This window comes from Euprymna scolopes, chromosome 19 (genome assembly GCF_053919585.1).
Source record: "Euprymna scolopes isolate OS-2025 chromosome 19, ASM5391958v1, whole genome shotgun sequence".
NCBI lineage: Eukaryota > Metazoa > Mollusca > Cephalopoda > Sepiida > Sepiolidae > Euprymna > Euprymna scolopes.
This window is the reverse complement of record NC_136500.1, coordinates 119,292,974-119,310,906: the sequence shown is the minus strand read 5'-3', so window position 1 is coordinate 119,310,906 and position 17,933 is coordinate 119,292,974. Positions and strand designations below refer to the sequence as shown.

General features: G+C 27.8%; 1 protein-coding gene across 1 annotated transcript; it reads right to left on the bottom strand.

Moving 5' to 3' along the window:
* Window positions 1-584: 584 nt before the first annotated feature.
* On the bottom strand, window positions 585-17,317 carry LOC145239914 (uncharacterized). The gene is made up of 2 exons (XM_080103529.1): window positions 17,179-17,317; window positions 585-1,969 (listed from the first exon to the last, which is right to left on the bottom strand). Exon 2 carries the CDS (start codon window positions 1,894-1,896, stop codon window positions 1,288-1,290), a length of 609 nt encoding a protein of 202 aa, XP_079959655.1. The 5' UTR covers window positions 1,897-1,969; window positions 17,179-17,317; the 3' UTR covers window positions 585-1,287.
* Window positions 17,318-17,933: the final 616 nt, after the last annotated feature.

Here is a 17,933-nt window from a genome sequence, read left to right as displayed (position 1 = left end):
TTGCTTCATCAGCAATTTTTACTTTCAAGATTTCTTTCTATTTATATAATAATTTGAATATTTCGCATCTGATCATGAAGTTTTAGTAGGTGACTCTTTTGCATCTGGTTCTCTTGGCAAGTCTTGGCTCATATTTTAATCAGTCAATAATTTATTAAGTAACAGATTTATCGACAGGTAATAAAGTACAGGCAATATACTGTTTTCTTGGAAGATTCTTTTTATGATGTTAACAATTGGGAATTATTATTGATATGACATAGTATCGCCAGGCAAAAGAGTCCAGCTGAGCAGTTTGTGGATCTGTGATTTCTTTTCATTTTCATGGTAATTTACATATATTACCTCTGAAATTGCATAAAGATTGGATTAATTAAACCATGTAACTGACTATTTTTGCTCTATTGGTGGTTTAGGTTCAGATTGTAAACATATACTTAATGAGATAATGTGTTGCGATCGACAATAACATTAATATTGGCATGGTTTTCTTGATTATCAGATGAATTTTAGTTTTAATATATAATATGTAATAACCGGAATATTGACTTAATATGGAAACAATATGGCTTTTGTAAACTAGATGTTTTTCATAACAGTTTATTTACCAAAAAAAAAAGAATTGAAATAAAATGCAACAACTAATTGTTCATTATTTTCACAGAACTTTGTTTACGAGAATATGGATATATAGTGTGATAATGACATAGTGTCGAATTTATCGCCAGGCAAACTATTTATTGCCAGAAGTAAATAAACCGTCAACTTGAAAGTTTCCTTTTGTGATGTTGATATCAGGATTTTAATTGTTCAATTGTTGTTGTTTAATAACAAATGCTTAATGACATAATGTTCTGACATCGACAATAACATTCATATTGACATGGTTTTCTTGATTACCTGATGGATATTCACACATGCTTTATTTACAGTAGATGGAATATTGATTAATGTGTAAAAATATTTTTTTATAAATCTGCTGTGCTTTTCGTAACAGTTTATTTACCAAAAAAAACAAACATTATTGACATAAAATGCAATAATCAATTGTTTGTCATTTTCACAGAACTTCATTTACGAGAATATGGATATATATAGTGTGCAAGAATATGGCTTTTCATCTTTACAATCGAAATATATAGCAGTCATTGGTATCTCGTTATTTCTATCCTCTAATTCTGCTGTATTCATTCTCATTGGGACAATAACGTCTACTAAAATCATTTTTCTCCTTACGAGAATAAGAATATGTAAAAAAAAAAGGATTATTGACACAAAATGCAACAATCAATTAATTGTTATTTTCACAGGACTTTCCATCTTTACGATTGGAACATCACTTTCCATCCTTACGATTGGAACATCACTTTCCATCCTTACGATTGGAACATCACTTTCCATCTTTACGATTGGAGACCTTTTCATCTTTACGATTGGGGATCTTTTCATCTTTATGATTGGGGATCTTTTCATAGTTACGATTGGAGATCTTTTCATAGTTACGATTGGAGCACTTTTCATAGTTACGATTGGAGCACTTTTCATAGTTACGATTGGAGCACTTTTCATAGTTACGATTGGAGCACTTTTCATAGTTACGATTGGAGCACTTTTCATAGTTATCATTGGAGCACTTTTCATAGTTACCATTGGAGCACTTTTCATAGTTACGATTGGAGCACTTTTCATAGTTACCATTGGAGCACTTTTCATAGTTACGATTGGAGCACTTTTCATCGTTACGATTGGAGCACCACTTTTCATTCTGACGATTGGAATATCACTTTTCATCTTGACGATTGGAATATCACTTTCCATCTTTATGATTGGAATATATAGCAAAGATATACTTTTCCTTTTTGCAGCTGGTATATTATTGTGCAAGATAGTTTTCATGTCATAAAACAGACATTGGCATTTCGTTGTTATTCCCTCTTAAAATTTAATAAACGCGTAGAGGCAGGAACATCTGTAAAGAAAAAAATGAAACAAATTTAATGTTTTTAGTATCGTCGATAACTTATTGGTTTTTGTTTGTTGTAAATATGATAAGATGAAACTCACAAACTTTGTATATTTAATTGAAAAAGTCATATGAAAAATAGAAGAAAAATAATCAGATATTTTTAACTTTGCACAGAAATAGAAAATACATGCGCTGTTGGTGATATAAACTAGAGACAATCTTGGTGAGAAAACAGGAAACATTGATATATATATATATATATATATATATATATATATATATATATATATATATATAACTGTTGTATCGATAGGTTTCCTTGGTGTAAATCAAATTAAACTTGTGTGATTATTAAAATGAGCTCAGTGCTGGACAGTGTTTACTATACAAACATTATTGGTTACATATATGCATACATGTTTCAGTCGAGTCCAAATTCAGGGACAACACTTCATCAGACCAAAATCGAATCAACGTTTTTTGATTCGATGACGTGTTGTTCCTGAATTTCGACTCTACTGAAACATGTATGCAGGAATGTAACTAATAATGTTTGTATAATAAACAGATTATATATATATATATATTCCTTCTTCACTATGCCAAACATTACGCAAACTATAATAAATTTTAACAAAAAAAGTATAGCCCAATATAACAAAAACTATAATTCTACTGCAACTGTCACTCACCTAGGAACTGCCCTTTTGAAAATAATTGGCTAATGTGAGTTATTCCTGTACAGTTACAGAATCATCCCAATTCACATGCTTCCCCAATACGACCCAATAGGACACTAATGCCGATCTGAGAGCTAATAAATAATTATACTGCCTCTACTCGTCCACATAACAAACAGAGAACCAACCACATCAATCCAACCCACATACAATGACCCAACATGAAAAATCCACTCATACAGAATTTTCCTATATTCTCATCAAAACTCGCATTGCAAACTTCTTTATCCCAAATAATTCAAAAGCAAACAACATAAGAAACCTAAGCGCTGATACTATTAAATGTTTTTGTAAATTGAAAATCCTAAAAAAAAAAAAAAAAAAAAAAAAAAAAAAAATCGAACTCTTGCACTCCGGAATCTAAATATTGATCGTTTAGCAACCTGCATACCTGAATGTAATAAATGTAAAAATTGACGTACGCTAATGTAGATGGAAAAGAAAATTTATGCATGGAAATCATACTAATTTCGCTGGCAAATTTCACCACAAAAAATTGGCTTATAATTAACCACTGTGGCCTCTTATTCATTTATTATCATATGCAATAGATTTACTTAGTACTGAAATCCCATAATTCTAACCTATCTAAATATAGCTGGGTATACTGCTTTTACACTCATAAACCTTTAAGCAATGAACACTTTAGAAATAACTTGTTGACATCATTCATAATTCAGCACTCACGCTCTATCACACTTTCTAATTAAAATTTTATTAAACGAAAATTTTTAAATAGCTTTGTAATTAATTCTTTTAAACTAAACATTTTAACCATATTTTCATAGAGCTAATTGAAAATAATAAATAAGCCCATCATAGCATGACTTGAGAAAATATTAATTCTATTCTAATAGGCAACAAAATATTTTTAAATTGGCATTTCTGTGTGCCTAGAAAAGACAAACAAATTTCATACACTCCTAGCTATTCCTAACTCGTTTGATCCCTTGCTGTCTATCACCGTCACTGTGGAAATGTCATCTTGACATTTTTTATTTAAACTTTTATTTTTCTTTGTATTCCACACTACCGGGTACCTATTTTATCATATTTATTATTATGCTTGTTTTATTTATATCTATTCATGTATACTTGTATATTTTTTATATACTTCATTTTGATTGTGACTTCCCACTGTAACGTGGTCCACAGACCAACCCACATTGTTTGCAGTTTCTAGTCAGAAGAAAGAATAGGAAATCTCCAACTCGCTTTTTCTTTGTAATCACATTTGTTTAATCATTGGTATAGACGTTACATAGCCCATATGATCTATGACATTCTCCAAAACTTTCACGCGAAATTAAGCGATATATTTTCTCTAATCTGCTTAGCTCTTTTCCCCTTACCACTCTTTATGCTAAATATTCATCTCTATATAATCTATCCCTGTCCCTCATTTTTATATCCCTAAATTATTCTTTATTGTTTATGATATATGCACACATATATATTTCTTCTTCATTTTCTTTAATCTTGTTTTTATCTAATTTATATTAATTATATTATATTAGTTAAAATTATCTAATTTAGGTTTCTTTAGCTTATCTTTATGCCTCCATCAGAAATATGCCTCCATCTTACCTATATGTTATATTTCTACATGTCCTCATGTAGTTTTCACTGAATTGATTTACCATACAATCTATTACATTTTACTTCATCTTAATCTCCTTTAATTTTATTACCTGTTTTATAATTTTGATCAATCCATATTCATCAATTGCCGACGTCATTTACTCCTTATTAACCTTATTCTTTTATGCTTTCTCTACATTTCGTCAAAACCCGGCCCCATATTAAATTATTTCACCCGATTTCTTTAAGCTCCTAATCGCTTGCAAGTCCTCAACAAATGAAAACTCACCTACATTAGTTTAACACCTCCAGATGCCCCACTCACCCCTCGTGTATCACTCTCCTATAGATCAAATAAATTAATATCTCTCATACTAGCCCCCTAGCTAATGTCATATTGAAATGTTTGCAACCTAGCTCCTAGCCCCTCTTCTGATGAGAAGTATTTGGCTCTGAAATAACAAGGTATAAAAAGCATATAACACCCCCTAATGACTTTTTCTTATTAAACTAGCGTAGGTGTGTGTTGGGGGGTGATCAAAACAACCCTGTTTAAAAAAAAAAAAACGTTGGCCGGGTGTTTGGAGGTGTAAAAGAAAAAAAAAAGGTTTTAGTAGGAAAGTAGGCTTGAACCCCAAACCTTTGACATGGAGGTGGAAACGAAATGGAAAATAACCCTGAGACCTAACCATCTCTGTCACGAGAGAAGAGGAATGAAAAGCGTCTTAATTTAATGTTTATAAAATGAAATTAACAGATGCGAGAAACTTAAGTCGTGTGATGTTTGACCTTGAAACATGACGCAGCTGCAAGCCAGTTTTCGCTTGTTTTATACTGAAAAGCGAAAGATACATGGGACGCTCTAAAAATCTGGAAAAAATAGCGTGTGAAAGTTGGGCAAATTAAATAGACAGACGACCCCCATTCATAACTCATAGATATTATCATTTAGACGGGATATAAAAAGTTTTAAGGAATGAGCCGACTGAGAAGTCCAGCAAAAAAAGCCTTTTACAGACATACACACAAAGCGAACATACATACATACATACATACACACATTTTATATTTATAGATTGCCAAATATATCTATGTATACCAACATATGGCTTTGTCTTGTCTATAATCACTATTATATATATTTGTATAATATCAATATATAGATATGAATCTCTAGTCATGTTCGACATATATGGTTCTGATAAGATTTTTTACTGTATTTCACTAAACATAAAGCTTTTTTGAATTCTATCACCCTTCAGACTAAATATATGCCATGCTCAGCAGACATGCAATGGAATGAAAAGTTCGCATTCCTGTAATGTTACATTTGAAAGTAAGTCTATGTTTGCAACTTTATAATGAAGAGATTAACATAATTGCAGATAATTCTTGTAGAAGACACCAGTTTATGTGCAATCAATATTGTGTCCATGGTTTTGATCCATATGATAAAGTTGTTAACATACTAATTTTGTATACATTGATTTTAATTTAAAATCCATGTTTCTGATCCATATAATAAAGTTGTTAACCTAATAATTTTGTAATTTTATGATTTGAATTTCAAGTCCATGTTTCTGATCCATATAATAAAGTTGTTAACATAGCAATTTTTAATTTTATGATTTGAGTTTCAATATATATTGTGTTAGTTGGGGATACTTATTCATTTATTGTTGTGTATGTATCATTGAGCCGACGCCTTTCATGTGATGAATCACCCCATAAGTTTGTATGTGCCTATTATGTGTATATATATATATATATATATATATATATATAAATTATTGACATGTAAGATCAGCATATAAAATAATATTGATTATAAATTTTACATTGATTTTTTTATTTACTTTTAATCAAGAGATTACATCATTTCACTTTACATCTAAACACTTCTATATACTTTTATTGTACTTGAAAATTAATTAAAGAAAAATGGCAAATTACAAACTTCAAAATAAATAAAAAACAAAATGTTAAGAAATTTATTAAAAAATACAGTACAGAACAAATTAACGCTTCTTAGATAATAATGGATTCCAGAATAAAATTCTGATCTTTAGTCTCGGAAATATTCAGTTTTTTGTTCGCACTCGACTTGTGGATCATGTAGTACATAACCAAAGAGCTTACTTGTCTTTAACATGGTGTCAGTATTTAAGGGCAGGAAATTGAGTAAAGGGTGCTGAGTAATCTAACTTAATGGAATTTTATTTATTATTCTGCAAGTGGAGCAGAAATTGTTTAGGAAAGAGATCAGTACTTTGGATAGAGATGTTTCCATGGTGTTGCTATATTGCAACTTCAGCAATATATTTAACAAAGCTTCTTTGCTATTTTTACACCAAATTTTACTCAGCCATTTACAATGCTGTTAGGATTTAAATTAGTGTCACCTTTTTTAATGATTTTGAAAGTTTTTTTTACGAATAATCCAAATTTTTGGGGAATCCTGAAGATAAATTTAAAATACGTTTATACGTTGAGAGAGTAAATATTTGTTGTTTGGAATTTAATATAGGTTTGACTTTTTTTTTCATATATTTCTGCCTATAATTTCCTTTTTGCAATTTATTTATTTCTGCATGTATTTTTGGTACTGCACTATTTTAAAATAGTTTTTTCAGGTTAAATTCAAGTTTCACGATATCTTTTTTATTATTATTAAAATGTTAGGTGGAAGCGAAGAATAGTTATGAAACACCACCTCCCTATGTAAAGAATGGCTTTCAAAATAATATAGGTTTGACTTTTTTCTTCATATATTTCTGCCTATAATTTCCTTTTTGCAATTTATTTATTTTTGTAACCTCACTTAATAGTTCACCTTTTAACACTGAACTAAATTAATTCCAATTATAATAAATATATTTGTAATGCAAATAAAATTCAATTTTGCAGTACAATAAATTACATGCAACAAAAATACTTGGTGACCGAGATTTTCGTTGCTGTTTAACAGCAAACTGATTTTTCGCAATTCATCGTTGATTGAACAAATTCTTAGCTGGACGTTGCAATTCTCGGTAGTCATGCAAGCTAATTATGTGTGTGTTGTTCTAAAAGTAGTTTACAGTTTTAGAAATTAAAACAAAGATGGTCGATAATTCCCTTTAAAAATAAAATGGATACCATTATCAAATTAGATGATATAAAAATTGTTTATTAAAAATTGATAATATTATAAAAAGAGATGAGATAAAACAAATCGTTTATTCATAATATCTTATCGCAATAGAAATTATGGCGGTGTTTTTTGCCTCCTTAAGGTCTGGGTTTGAGCAATGAGGACCCAATCGGCAGTTTTCCCTAAGGTGGTGCATCGTTTGTACCTCTCCACATGGACATAAAGGTGAGGTGTCTAGGCCCCACTTGTGGAGATTGTCTTTTGTTTTGGGGGCAAGTAGCAAACCTTCATGTGGTGCCCCTGTTAATCTTCAGAGACCGATTGCTACACCACGCATAGAAATATACCCATTACCAAATCGTTTATTAAAATGCCACCTGCCACGCCAGGCAAGCAATGTTATAATTTATACAAAAAGTCAAAATAAAAACAAATATATTTTGGGTGAATCTATAAAATCTAACCAGTGTAGATTACCTCCTGTAAAATTCAACTTAGTTTTACGATAATATTTCAACAACCTAAAAATATCAACAAAAATAAAGTAAAAAAAAAGTAGGTACTAGTTTACTTATTGATCTGTCCTGAAATAATTTCATTGTTTAAAAAACCGTTCTTAACATCGTGGGAGAGGTACATATTCTGAACAATTTAATAAAAAACAGATATCATCAAACTATAATAAAACTTTAAAATACTATTGAAAAAATAGCGCAGATCAATAAGTGCACTTAGCACCAATAAGTAAATACTTAAAATTTTAAAGTGGGGGATTACTTTTCTATATAAATTTAATGTTAAATGAACCCCCTATTCATAGCTAGTTAGCAAGCAACAAGGGAAGCGTCCCCAGTTTCCGATTTTTGTGGCATAGGTGGAATGGGAGGGGCACATACTGGTTTTTGCTTTTTTAGGTTTTTTAAAGAGGATTAGAGTTTACAGGTTGATAATATAATGTACTTTCACCTAACATTTTAATAAACATTTCCAAATTCATATTTGGTAATAAGAAGTGCAATCCTATTTGTATTTTTTATTTTATATAAAAAATAGAGGGCGTCAATTTTTTCTAATTTAAATTTTAAATTTGAGAAGGGACATTATCTTTTTCATACTAGTTTTATTTTTTGTTTTATATAAAAAATAGAGGGCGTCAATTTTTTATAATTTAAATTTTAAATTCGGGAAGGGACATTATCTTTTTCATACTAGTTTTATTTTTTGTTTTATATAAAAAATAGAGGGCGTCAATTTTTTATAATTTAAATTTTAAATTCGAGAAGGGACATTATCTTTTTCATACTAGTTTTATTTTTTGTTTTATATAAAAAAAGGGAGGCGTCAATTTTTTCTAATTTAAATTTTAAATTTGAGAAGGGACATTATCTTTTTCATACTAGTTTTATTTTTTGTTTTATATAAAAAAAGGGGGCGTCAATTTTTTCTAATTTAAATTTTAAATTTGAGAAGGGACATTATCTTTTTCATACTAGTTTTATTTTTTGTTTTATATAAAAAAAGGGGGCGTCAATTTTTTATAATTTAAATTTTAAATTCGAGAAGGGACATTATCTTTTTCATACTAGTTTTATTTTTTGTTTTATATAAAAAATAGAGGGCGTCAATTTTTTCTAATTTAAATTTTAAATTCGAGCAGGGACATTATCTTTTTCATACTAGTTTTATTTTTTGTTTTATATAAAAAAAGGGGGCGTCAATTTTTTATAATTTAAATTTTAAATTCGAGAAGGGACATTATCTTTTTCATACTAGTTTTATTTTTTGTTTTATATAAAAAATAGAGGGCGTCAATTTTTTCTAATTTAAATTTTAAATTCGAGCAGGGACATTATCTTTTTCATACTAGTTTTATTTTTTGTTTTATATAAAAAATAGAGGGCGTCATTTTTTTCTAATTTAAATTTTAAATTCGGGAAGGGACATTATCTTTTTCATACTAGTTTTATTTTTTGTTTTATATAAAAAATAGAGGGCGTCATTTTTTTCTAATTTAAATTTTAAATTCGGGAAGGGACATTATCTTTTTCATACTAGTTTTATTTTTTGTTTTATATAAAAAATAAAGGACGTCAATTTTTTATAATTTAAATTTTAAATTCGGGAAGGGATATTATCTTTTTCATACTAGTTTTATTTTTTGTTTTATATAAAAAATAGAGGGCGTCAATTTTTTATAATTTAAATTTTAAATTCGGGAAGGGACATTATCTTTTTCATACTAGTTTTATTTTTTGTTTTATATAAAAAATAGAGGGCGTCAATTTTTTATAATTTAAATTTTAAATTCGAGAAGGGACATTATCTTTTTCATACTAGTTTTATTTTTTGTTTTATATAAAAAAAGGGAGGCGTCAATTTTTTCTAATTTAAATTTTAAATTTGAGAAGGGACATTATCTTTTTCATACTAGTTTTATTTTTTGTTTTATATAAAAAAGGGGGCGTCAATTTTTTATAATTTAAATTTTAAATTCGAGAAGGGACATTATCTTTTTCATACTAGTTTTATTTTTTGTTTTATATAAAAAATAGAGGGCGTCAATTTTTTATAATTTAAATTTTAAATTCGAGCAGGGACATTATCTTTTTCATACTAGTTTTATTTTTTGTTTTATATAAAAAATAGAGGGCGTCATTTTTTTCTAATTTAAATTTTAAATTCGAGAAGGGACATTATCTTTTTCATACTAGTTTTATTTTTTGTTTTATATAAAAAATAGAGGACGTCAATTTTTTATAATTTAAATTTTAAATTCGGGCAGGGATATTATCTTTTTCATACTCGTTTTATTTTTTTTATGTTTCAAATAGGATTTTCCGTCATTAATAATATTATTTTGAAAGCTATTCTTAACATGGGGAAGGGGCTCCTTGCTTACTTATTTGTACTTTCACCTAACAATTTAATAAACAAAAAGGTATTTTTGTAGTATATTTAAAAAAAAAAAACTCTAAAATGCAGTTAAAAAAGAAATATATAATGAACAATTTTTTACTGAAGATAAGTTAGTCTTCTGCCTACATGGATATTGCACGTTTCTTTAATTGGAATCATTTAATTACTTTGAAACAAGTTGCATAGTCTAATTACAATAAGAAAAGAAATGGTAGACGCTTATTTGAAGAGTCCCAATTATAGCCAAAATATCGAAAATTAAACAAGATACTTGTAGAAACCCAATAAATGTAACAGTGGTACGTTTTACAAAGTTTTGTTATGCCCAATGTTACTCTACACCACCACAAAAAAATTGAAAACTGCGAACGATTACATTTCTTGTTGATCACTAACTGACCATAAAGTGGGTCTAATTTTACATTAAATTTATGATTAAATGATCGCCAACTCTAAAATCTTTATCGTTTTTATCAATGATTTATTTTTTTGGATAAATTGTGACTTTTTTGGAAATGTAATAAATCGACTTTCATTCTTTTATCATATTTTTTCTTTACATTAAGTTTCTGCTAATTGGTGATGACAAATGAATGCTCAGTTTATGTACATTTTATAAAAGAAAGTGATCCCCATTCTAAAATCTGAAATATTGGATGAAATAAAAAATCACATTGAATATTCAAGCGATGTAATAGTTAAATATAAACAGATAAAACAATTTTTTAAATGTTAAAACAAAATAATTTTTGTGCTCAATTAGTTAACAATTTAACCAACTTTAAATTAAATTATCGAGTTAATATCAAACATTTAGTATGTTTTACAAAAATCTCACAAATCCAACAATAATATATCATATAATTTTATGAGATTTTTTAAGAGGAGATGATTAGGTAATTGTAAAGAAACAAAAATAATTTTAAAATGTTAAAAAACATCAAATTAATTTTTCTGCTTAATTGACTGACAATTCGAGCAACTTCAAATTAAAGTATTTTGTCTATGGTAAACATGATTACGTTTTTTTTATCTCACAAATTCTATTAAAATAAACACATTTTTGACAAAAATATAAATGTTCGACAGAATAATATATTTTAGATTTTTTTGGTACTCGTGTACTTATTGGTCCGTGCTGGAATAATAACGTTATTATTTAGAAGCCATTTTAAATATGAGAAAGGGAGAGTTTTTTTTTTTACCTATTCTGTATTGTAACCTTACAATTTAATAAAAACAGATATAAAACTTTAATTAAACTTCAAAATATGATTTAAAAAATAGCGCGGATCAATAAGTGCACTAGATGCTTAATCTCTGTTTATTCAAGTCTGTTATAAAGCAATATTATTTTTTAATCGATTACAATAGAAAAAAACTTGTTATAATATTTAAAACTATTTTGAACAGTTATTCAATTGAATATATTAAAATTGAAAAAAAAAATACACACACACCTTTCATTCCAGGAATTTAATACGAAAAAAATTGAGATGAAACACATAAAAATTAATAAATTGCAATAGAATATGCGTGTTTAAACTACTCGTGTGATTTAATAATAATCATGTGATTCAGTTTTAAATTTAAAAATTCACATTGCTTAAAATTATAAAAAATTCTATTTATATTGTTTAAATTTAAACTTAAAAAGGTCTTCATAGATTAAAATTAGAAAAAGTTCTATATATATTCCTTTTAATTAAAAAAATAAAGTTTTCATATTTTACAATAATAAAAAGTTCTTTTTATATTTAATTTTTTCACATGTTCCGATAATTTAATATTTCTATTAATATTGATTATCATTAAAAAAAGTATTCATTGTTTAAAATTATTAGAACAATGTTTACATTGGAAACATAATGGTGACAACAGGAATTTAGTTCCTTTTACAACATAAAGGATTCAAGATTATTTTTACACCTAAAATTCAGTCTTGCCCTTTTATTTTAAAGTTTTAAACAATGTAAATAGAATTTTGGTACTGATGCATTTTTTGTACCGCGCTATTTAAAAAGTTTTATTTATATTGTTTAAACTAAAAAAAGGTCTTCATAGTTTAAAATTAGAAAAAAGTTCCAGTTACAGCGCTTTTAATTAAAATAAAAAAGTTTTCATATTTTACAATTATAAAAAGTTCTATTTATATTTAAAAATTGTTTTTATATGTTCTGATAATTCAATATTTCTATTAATATTGATTATCATTAAAAAAATGTAAAATTATTAAAAAAAATTGTTTACATTGTTTTCATGGTACCGTAACGGTGACTACAAGAATTTAGTTCCATTTATGCCATAAAGTGTCAGAGATTATTTTTCCACCTAAACTCCAGTCTTGCCTTCTTTTTTTTTTTTTAAATTTTTAAACAATGTAAGTAGAACTTTTTATAGTTTTAAACAATATAAACCTTTTTTAAATTTTATTTTCACCATCATAAACATTTTTTATATTTCTAATGTTTAATAATTTTTAACGATATAAATAGAACTTTAGTGCTCATGTATTTTTGGTACTGCACTATTTTAAAAGAGTTTTTTCAGGTTAAATTCAAGTTTCACGATATCTTTTTTATTATTATTAAAATGTTAGGTGGAAGCAAAGAATAGTTATGAAACACCACCTCCCTATGTAAAGAATGACTTTCAAAATAACGCTATTATTTCTGCATGGTACCATAAATACATAAGTACAGAACTTTTTATAATTTTACATGGTAAATTTTTACTTGATTTCCACCTTAACATTTTTCTTTAAAATTACGACTTTTATATGTTTTTGGATATGCTGAAAACGAATATTGCATGTAATTTTTCTGCAGATAAGTAGTTTTATGAATATTGAGCAATATAATTTTTCATTTATTTTTTAAAAGTAGTGGCCATAGTATTTAACTTTTAATTTTAAACAGAAATAGATTTTTTTGTATAACTTTGAAAGAAATATTGTTCACAAACCTTTTTCAATTTTAATTTTTAACAAACAATGTAAACCTTTTTACATTTTAATTTTGAAAGAAGGAAAAACTAATAAATTAAATTTTTTGTCCAAAAAATTGAAAAAGAATACTCATGAAAATTAATAAATTGCAATAGAACATGCGTGTGATTTAATAAAAATCACGTGATTCAATTGTTAATTAAAAAAAAAATCACATTACCTAAAATTATAAAAAGTTCTATTTATATTGTTTAAACTAAAAATGGGCTTCATAGTTTAAAATTAGAAAAAAAATTCCATTTACAGTGCTTTTAATTAAAATAAAAAAGTTTTCATAGTGCCTTTTATGTCATAAACGGTCCGAGATTATTTTTCCACCTAAACTCCAGTCTTGCCTGGTTTTTAAAGTTTTAAACAATATAAATAGAACTTTTTATAATTTTAAACAATATAAACCTTTTTGTAATTTAATTTTCACCAACATAAACATATTTTTTATATTTCAAATGTTTAATTTTTAACAATATAAATAAAACTTTGGTGCTTATCTATTTTTGGTACTGCTCTATTTTAAAATAGTTTTTTTTCAGGTTAAATTCAAGTTTCACGATATCTTTTTTATTATTATTAAAATGTTAGTTGGAAGCAAAGAATAGTTACAAAACACCCCCTCCCTATGTAAAGAATGGTTTTCAAAATAATACAATTTTGTTCCTTTTTTGCCATAAAGGGTTAGAGATTATTTTTTCACCTTAACTCCAGTCTTGCCAAAAATGTGTGAAGTTTCTATTTAAAAATAATCTCCTCTAATTTTTTTTCAATTTGACATATAGAATTTTGTACATAAATCTTATTATATCTTATAAAGCAAACAAAAAACTTATCTTATAAAGTAATAATAATTACCATGAACATAATGTTAACCATGTATATAATTTAATTCAAAGTCAATTGAATTGTTTACAACTGAGTACAAAAAACAGGGATTTGTTCAGATATTTAATTATTTTAATATTTTAAAATTTTCTATCTACACTTACCTATTATGTTCCTAAAAATTACGTTTTATGTTTAATCCAAGATTTTTTTATTTTATATTGTAGATAACTTTCTTGTTTATAATAAACTTTACTTAAAATATGTGCTTATTTATCGGCCATCACTAATTAGATAAAAGTTAATGCCGAAAAAAATAATGATAAATGTTTACAATTTCACCTAGAATAGTTTACAATCGGAAAAAAATCCAAATGATTGTAGCTATTTTTTATTTTTATAATATAAACTCATCACGTAGAAATTCAAAACATAGATTCCATGAGCAAAGCTTCTTTCTTAGAACTGCACGCCTGTGGAACTCTTCCGTTTTCCTGTTTCCCTCCTGACTACAACTTGGATGTCTTCAAGTCCAACATGAACAAATTCCTGATAAACCGCCCCCTAAAGTAAGACATTATCAAATCTTTGGTGCTAGTGCACTTACTGATCCACGCTATTTTTTAAATCGTATTTCCAAGTTTAATTTAAGTTTTTTTATATGTTTTTTAATCAATTGTAAGGTTATAGTATAGAATAGGTACAAAACACCTTCCCCTCCCCATGTTAAGAATGGCATTTTAAATAATAACGTTATGATTTCAGCATATGATTTATTTATAAATAAGTGCACTAGTACCAAATCTCTATTACTAATGATTCCTACGATATTATCCCATTGACTACAGTACACACAATAACCCTTATCCCCAAGTGGCTTCCGGATCTTGATAAGTGGTGACTACCATGTAAAAAAAAAAAATCACTAATTTTTTCAAAATAATAAATGCTTTAAAATAAAAGGGTAAATATTACTGTTCTGCCTCGTGGCAATTATTCCTCAGAAATGTTGCTTTCAAGTACAATACTTTCCAACAGTCAAACTTCAGAAAGCGTACGTTAGGCAGACAGAAAAATATCTCAAATTTAACACAACGAAAACAACTGTTACGTTGAAAACGCTTTATTAATTAGGTAAAAAAAAAAATCTGAAATAGAAAGAGGAATTAAAGGGAGAAAACGTAATTAAATAAAAAGAAAATAAGTGAAAATAAATGCTATATTTTGGATAGGATTTTCGAATTAAATCAAATCTAGGGTATCTTTTCTCCTCTTCGATCAAACTGTTAGGTGAAAGTACGGAACAGTTAGAAAGTGTTTTTTTTTCTCTTTTGTTAAATTGTTAGTTGAAAGTACAGAACAGTTATGTCTCTTTTTCTTGTTAGGAAAAGTTCTCCAAAGGTTGTTATTTTAGCATGGCGCGTAAACTACACAAGCGCCAACAAAATAAAATTGAATTTTAAAAAATCTGAGAAAAACATAAGTTCTGTGCAGATGAAGGAAGAGAGAATAAGTTAGAAGGCGGAGTTGTACAACCATCACTCCCATGCGTAATTTCTATACTGATAGGTTTTTGGAAATTTTTTCACTGGATTATTATTGATTGGACACTATTTAACCAGGTGATGAACAAAATCATTATTTCGACATTTGAAAGGGATGCTCACTTTTTAGTTACAACGTTCTGATAAATCGGTCACCCATTTTTTTTTTCTAAACACGGAAGTGTCTTCAGGAGATATGAAATGGTCCCATGTTGACGAAGCAATGTATCGGGAGGCATACGATGGAAAATTATGAAACATTTCTCCAGCATGTTAGTGAAATTTATAATACTTAAAAAAAAATTTTTAAATAAAAAGGTGGTAATGCAGAGAGTGATCCGCGCTATTTTTTAAATTGTATTTCGAAGTTTAATTAAAGTTTTATGATATGTTTTTTTTTTATTTATGACATGTTTTTTTTTGTTCAATTGTAAGGTTAAAGTACAGAATATGTACAAAACACGCTAACCTCCCCATGTTAAGAATAGCTTTTAAAATAATAACCTTATTATTTCAGCATGGATCACTCTCTGCATGAGTACCAAAAAAAAAATGCCTTTCATGAAAACATAAATTATTGTAAAGAAACACTCACAAACCCACCTTTGATAACAAATAAATTATTTAAAAAATAAACAGAAACTAACTTTTCATTAACCAAAAACTAAACAAGTTAAAAAAAAACAAAAAAAAAACATTAAAATTCGAATTTCCATAAAAACAAAAAATTAAAAAGTCATGTTCATTCTATTTTTTTTTTTCTTCTTTCTTTGAGAATCAACATAAATATTTCTGACGTACAAATGCGGTAGGCTCATTTCATTTTTACATTCTATGGCTTGGATATACCCGCGTTTTTATTGGTTACAAAATGAGTGACCGATTTAACAGAACATTGTACCTAAAAAGTGAGCACCCCTTTCATATGTGTTGAAAAAAAAATCATATTACTGAGAGTAGCTAACCTGAAGTGAAGTTGCGAAAAAAATATAATCTTCTTCGTCTTGTAACCACAACATACAATAAAGGACTTCACAAAGGAGGAAAGTTTTTATAACAATTACCTTACTCTATTAGTATAAATAACCACAAGGCTATTGTTCTTCTTGAATGTTGGCAGAGCATTCTCATTTCTGGCAGCTACACCCAGTTAAGCTTTGTATTATTCACGACAAATGTCGAAATGATATTTTTTTGTTCATAATCTGGTTAATTCGTGTCCAATCAATAATAATCTAGTGGAAAAATTAAAAAAAAAAAAAAAAAAAAAAAAAAAAAAACTATCAGTATAGAAATTACGCATGGGGTGATTGTTGCACAACTTCGCTAGTTAGAATTTCTCAAAATTGTCAGTAGAAATGAAACACTGAATTAAATTAAATATGAATATGGTGTCATGTTTTTTCATTGAAGTGATAAGAAAACAAGTCGGTAAAGAACACAAAACAGGAAATAATGGTATACTCTTAACGTACCTAATGGCTCGGGGCCGCCCAGTTCGATGGAGTCGAGAAAGGCCGTGTGTTTCGTGGTAAAGTCCACTGTAGAAAGAAAAGACATAATTGAAAACGAGACTATGCCGATATCGCGTGAGGACGCGAGTTCTCGAAAAGTGTCATGTGGTACGAGGGCACTTAGAAGATTTTTATTATTATTATTATTATTATTATTATTATTATTATTATTATTATTATTATTATTTGGAATGCCTAAATGGTTGTGTTCTTCTTTAAGGAAAGGGGAAGAAGGAAAGAAATTAAAAAAAAAAAAAAAAAAAAAACTTATAAAAAAACTTGTAGAGGTAAAGAAAATGAGAAAGAGGCTCGGGGAACCGGTGTACGTTAAGTATGTGTCCTTTTGTTAAAAAGAATCCGGTCTGAAGACACAACAATTACCTTACGCTACAACAGAACACCAAACCACTTTAATTTGGTTTTCTATGCTATTCGAGGTCGCTGACAACGAATCTGATAATCAAGCCCGTCGCAAATTTACCGTTTGCATAGTATGAACCCCTAGACCTTTGGGAGTATTTTGTTCACTGCCTTCATTTACGCTACACGCGATCGGATCGGTTTCTTACTGAAGTGTAACGTCCATACGCACGCGCATAGTCACTTGATGTTTCACAAGGCACATGAATACATGGCGGATGTTTTAAATGACAAGAAATATTTTTCATAAAGAATTTTCACCTCATGAAACAACAAATACTTTTCATAAAATTAAA

Coding starts and splice junctions, on each gene's coding strand:
- LOC145239914 (XM_080103529.1), bottom strand. CDS start 1,896: ATGAAAACTATCTTGCACAATAATATACCAGCTGCAAAAAGGAAAAGT.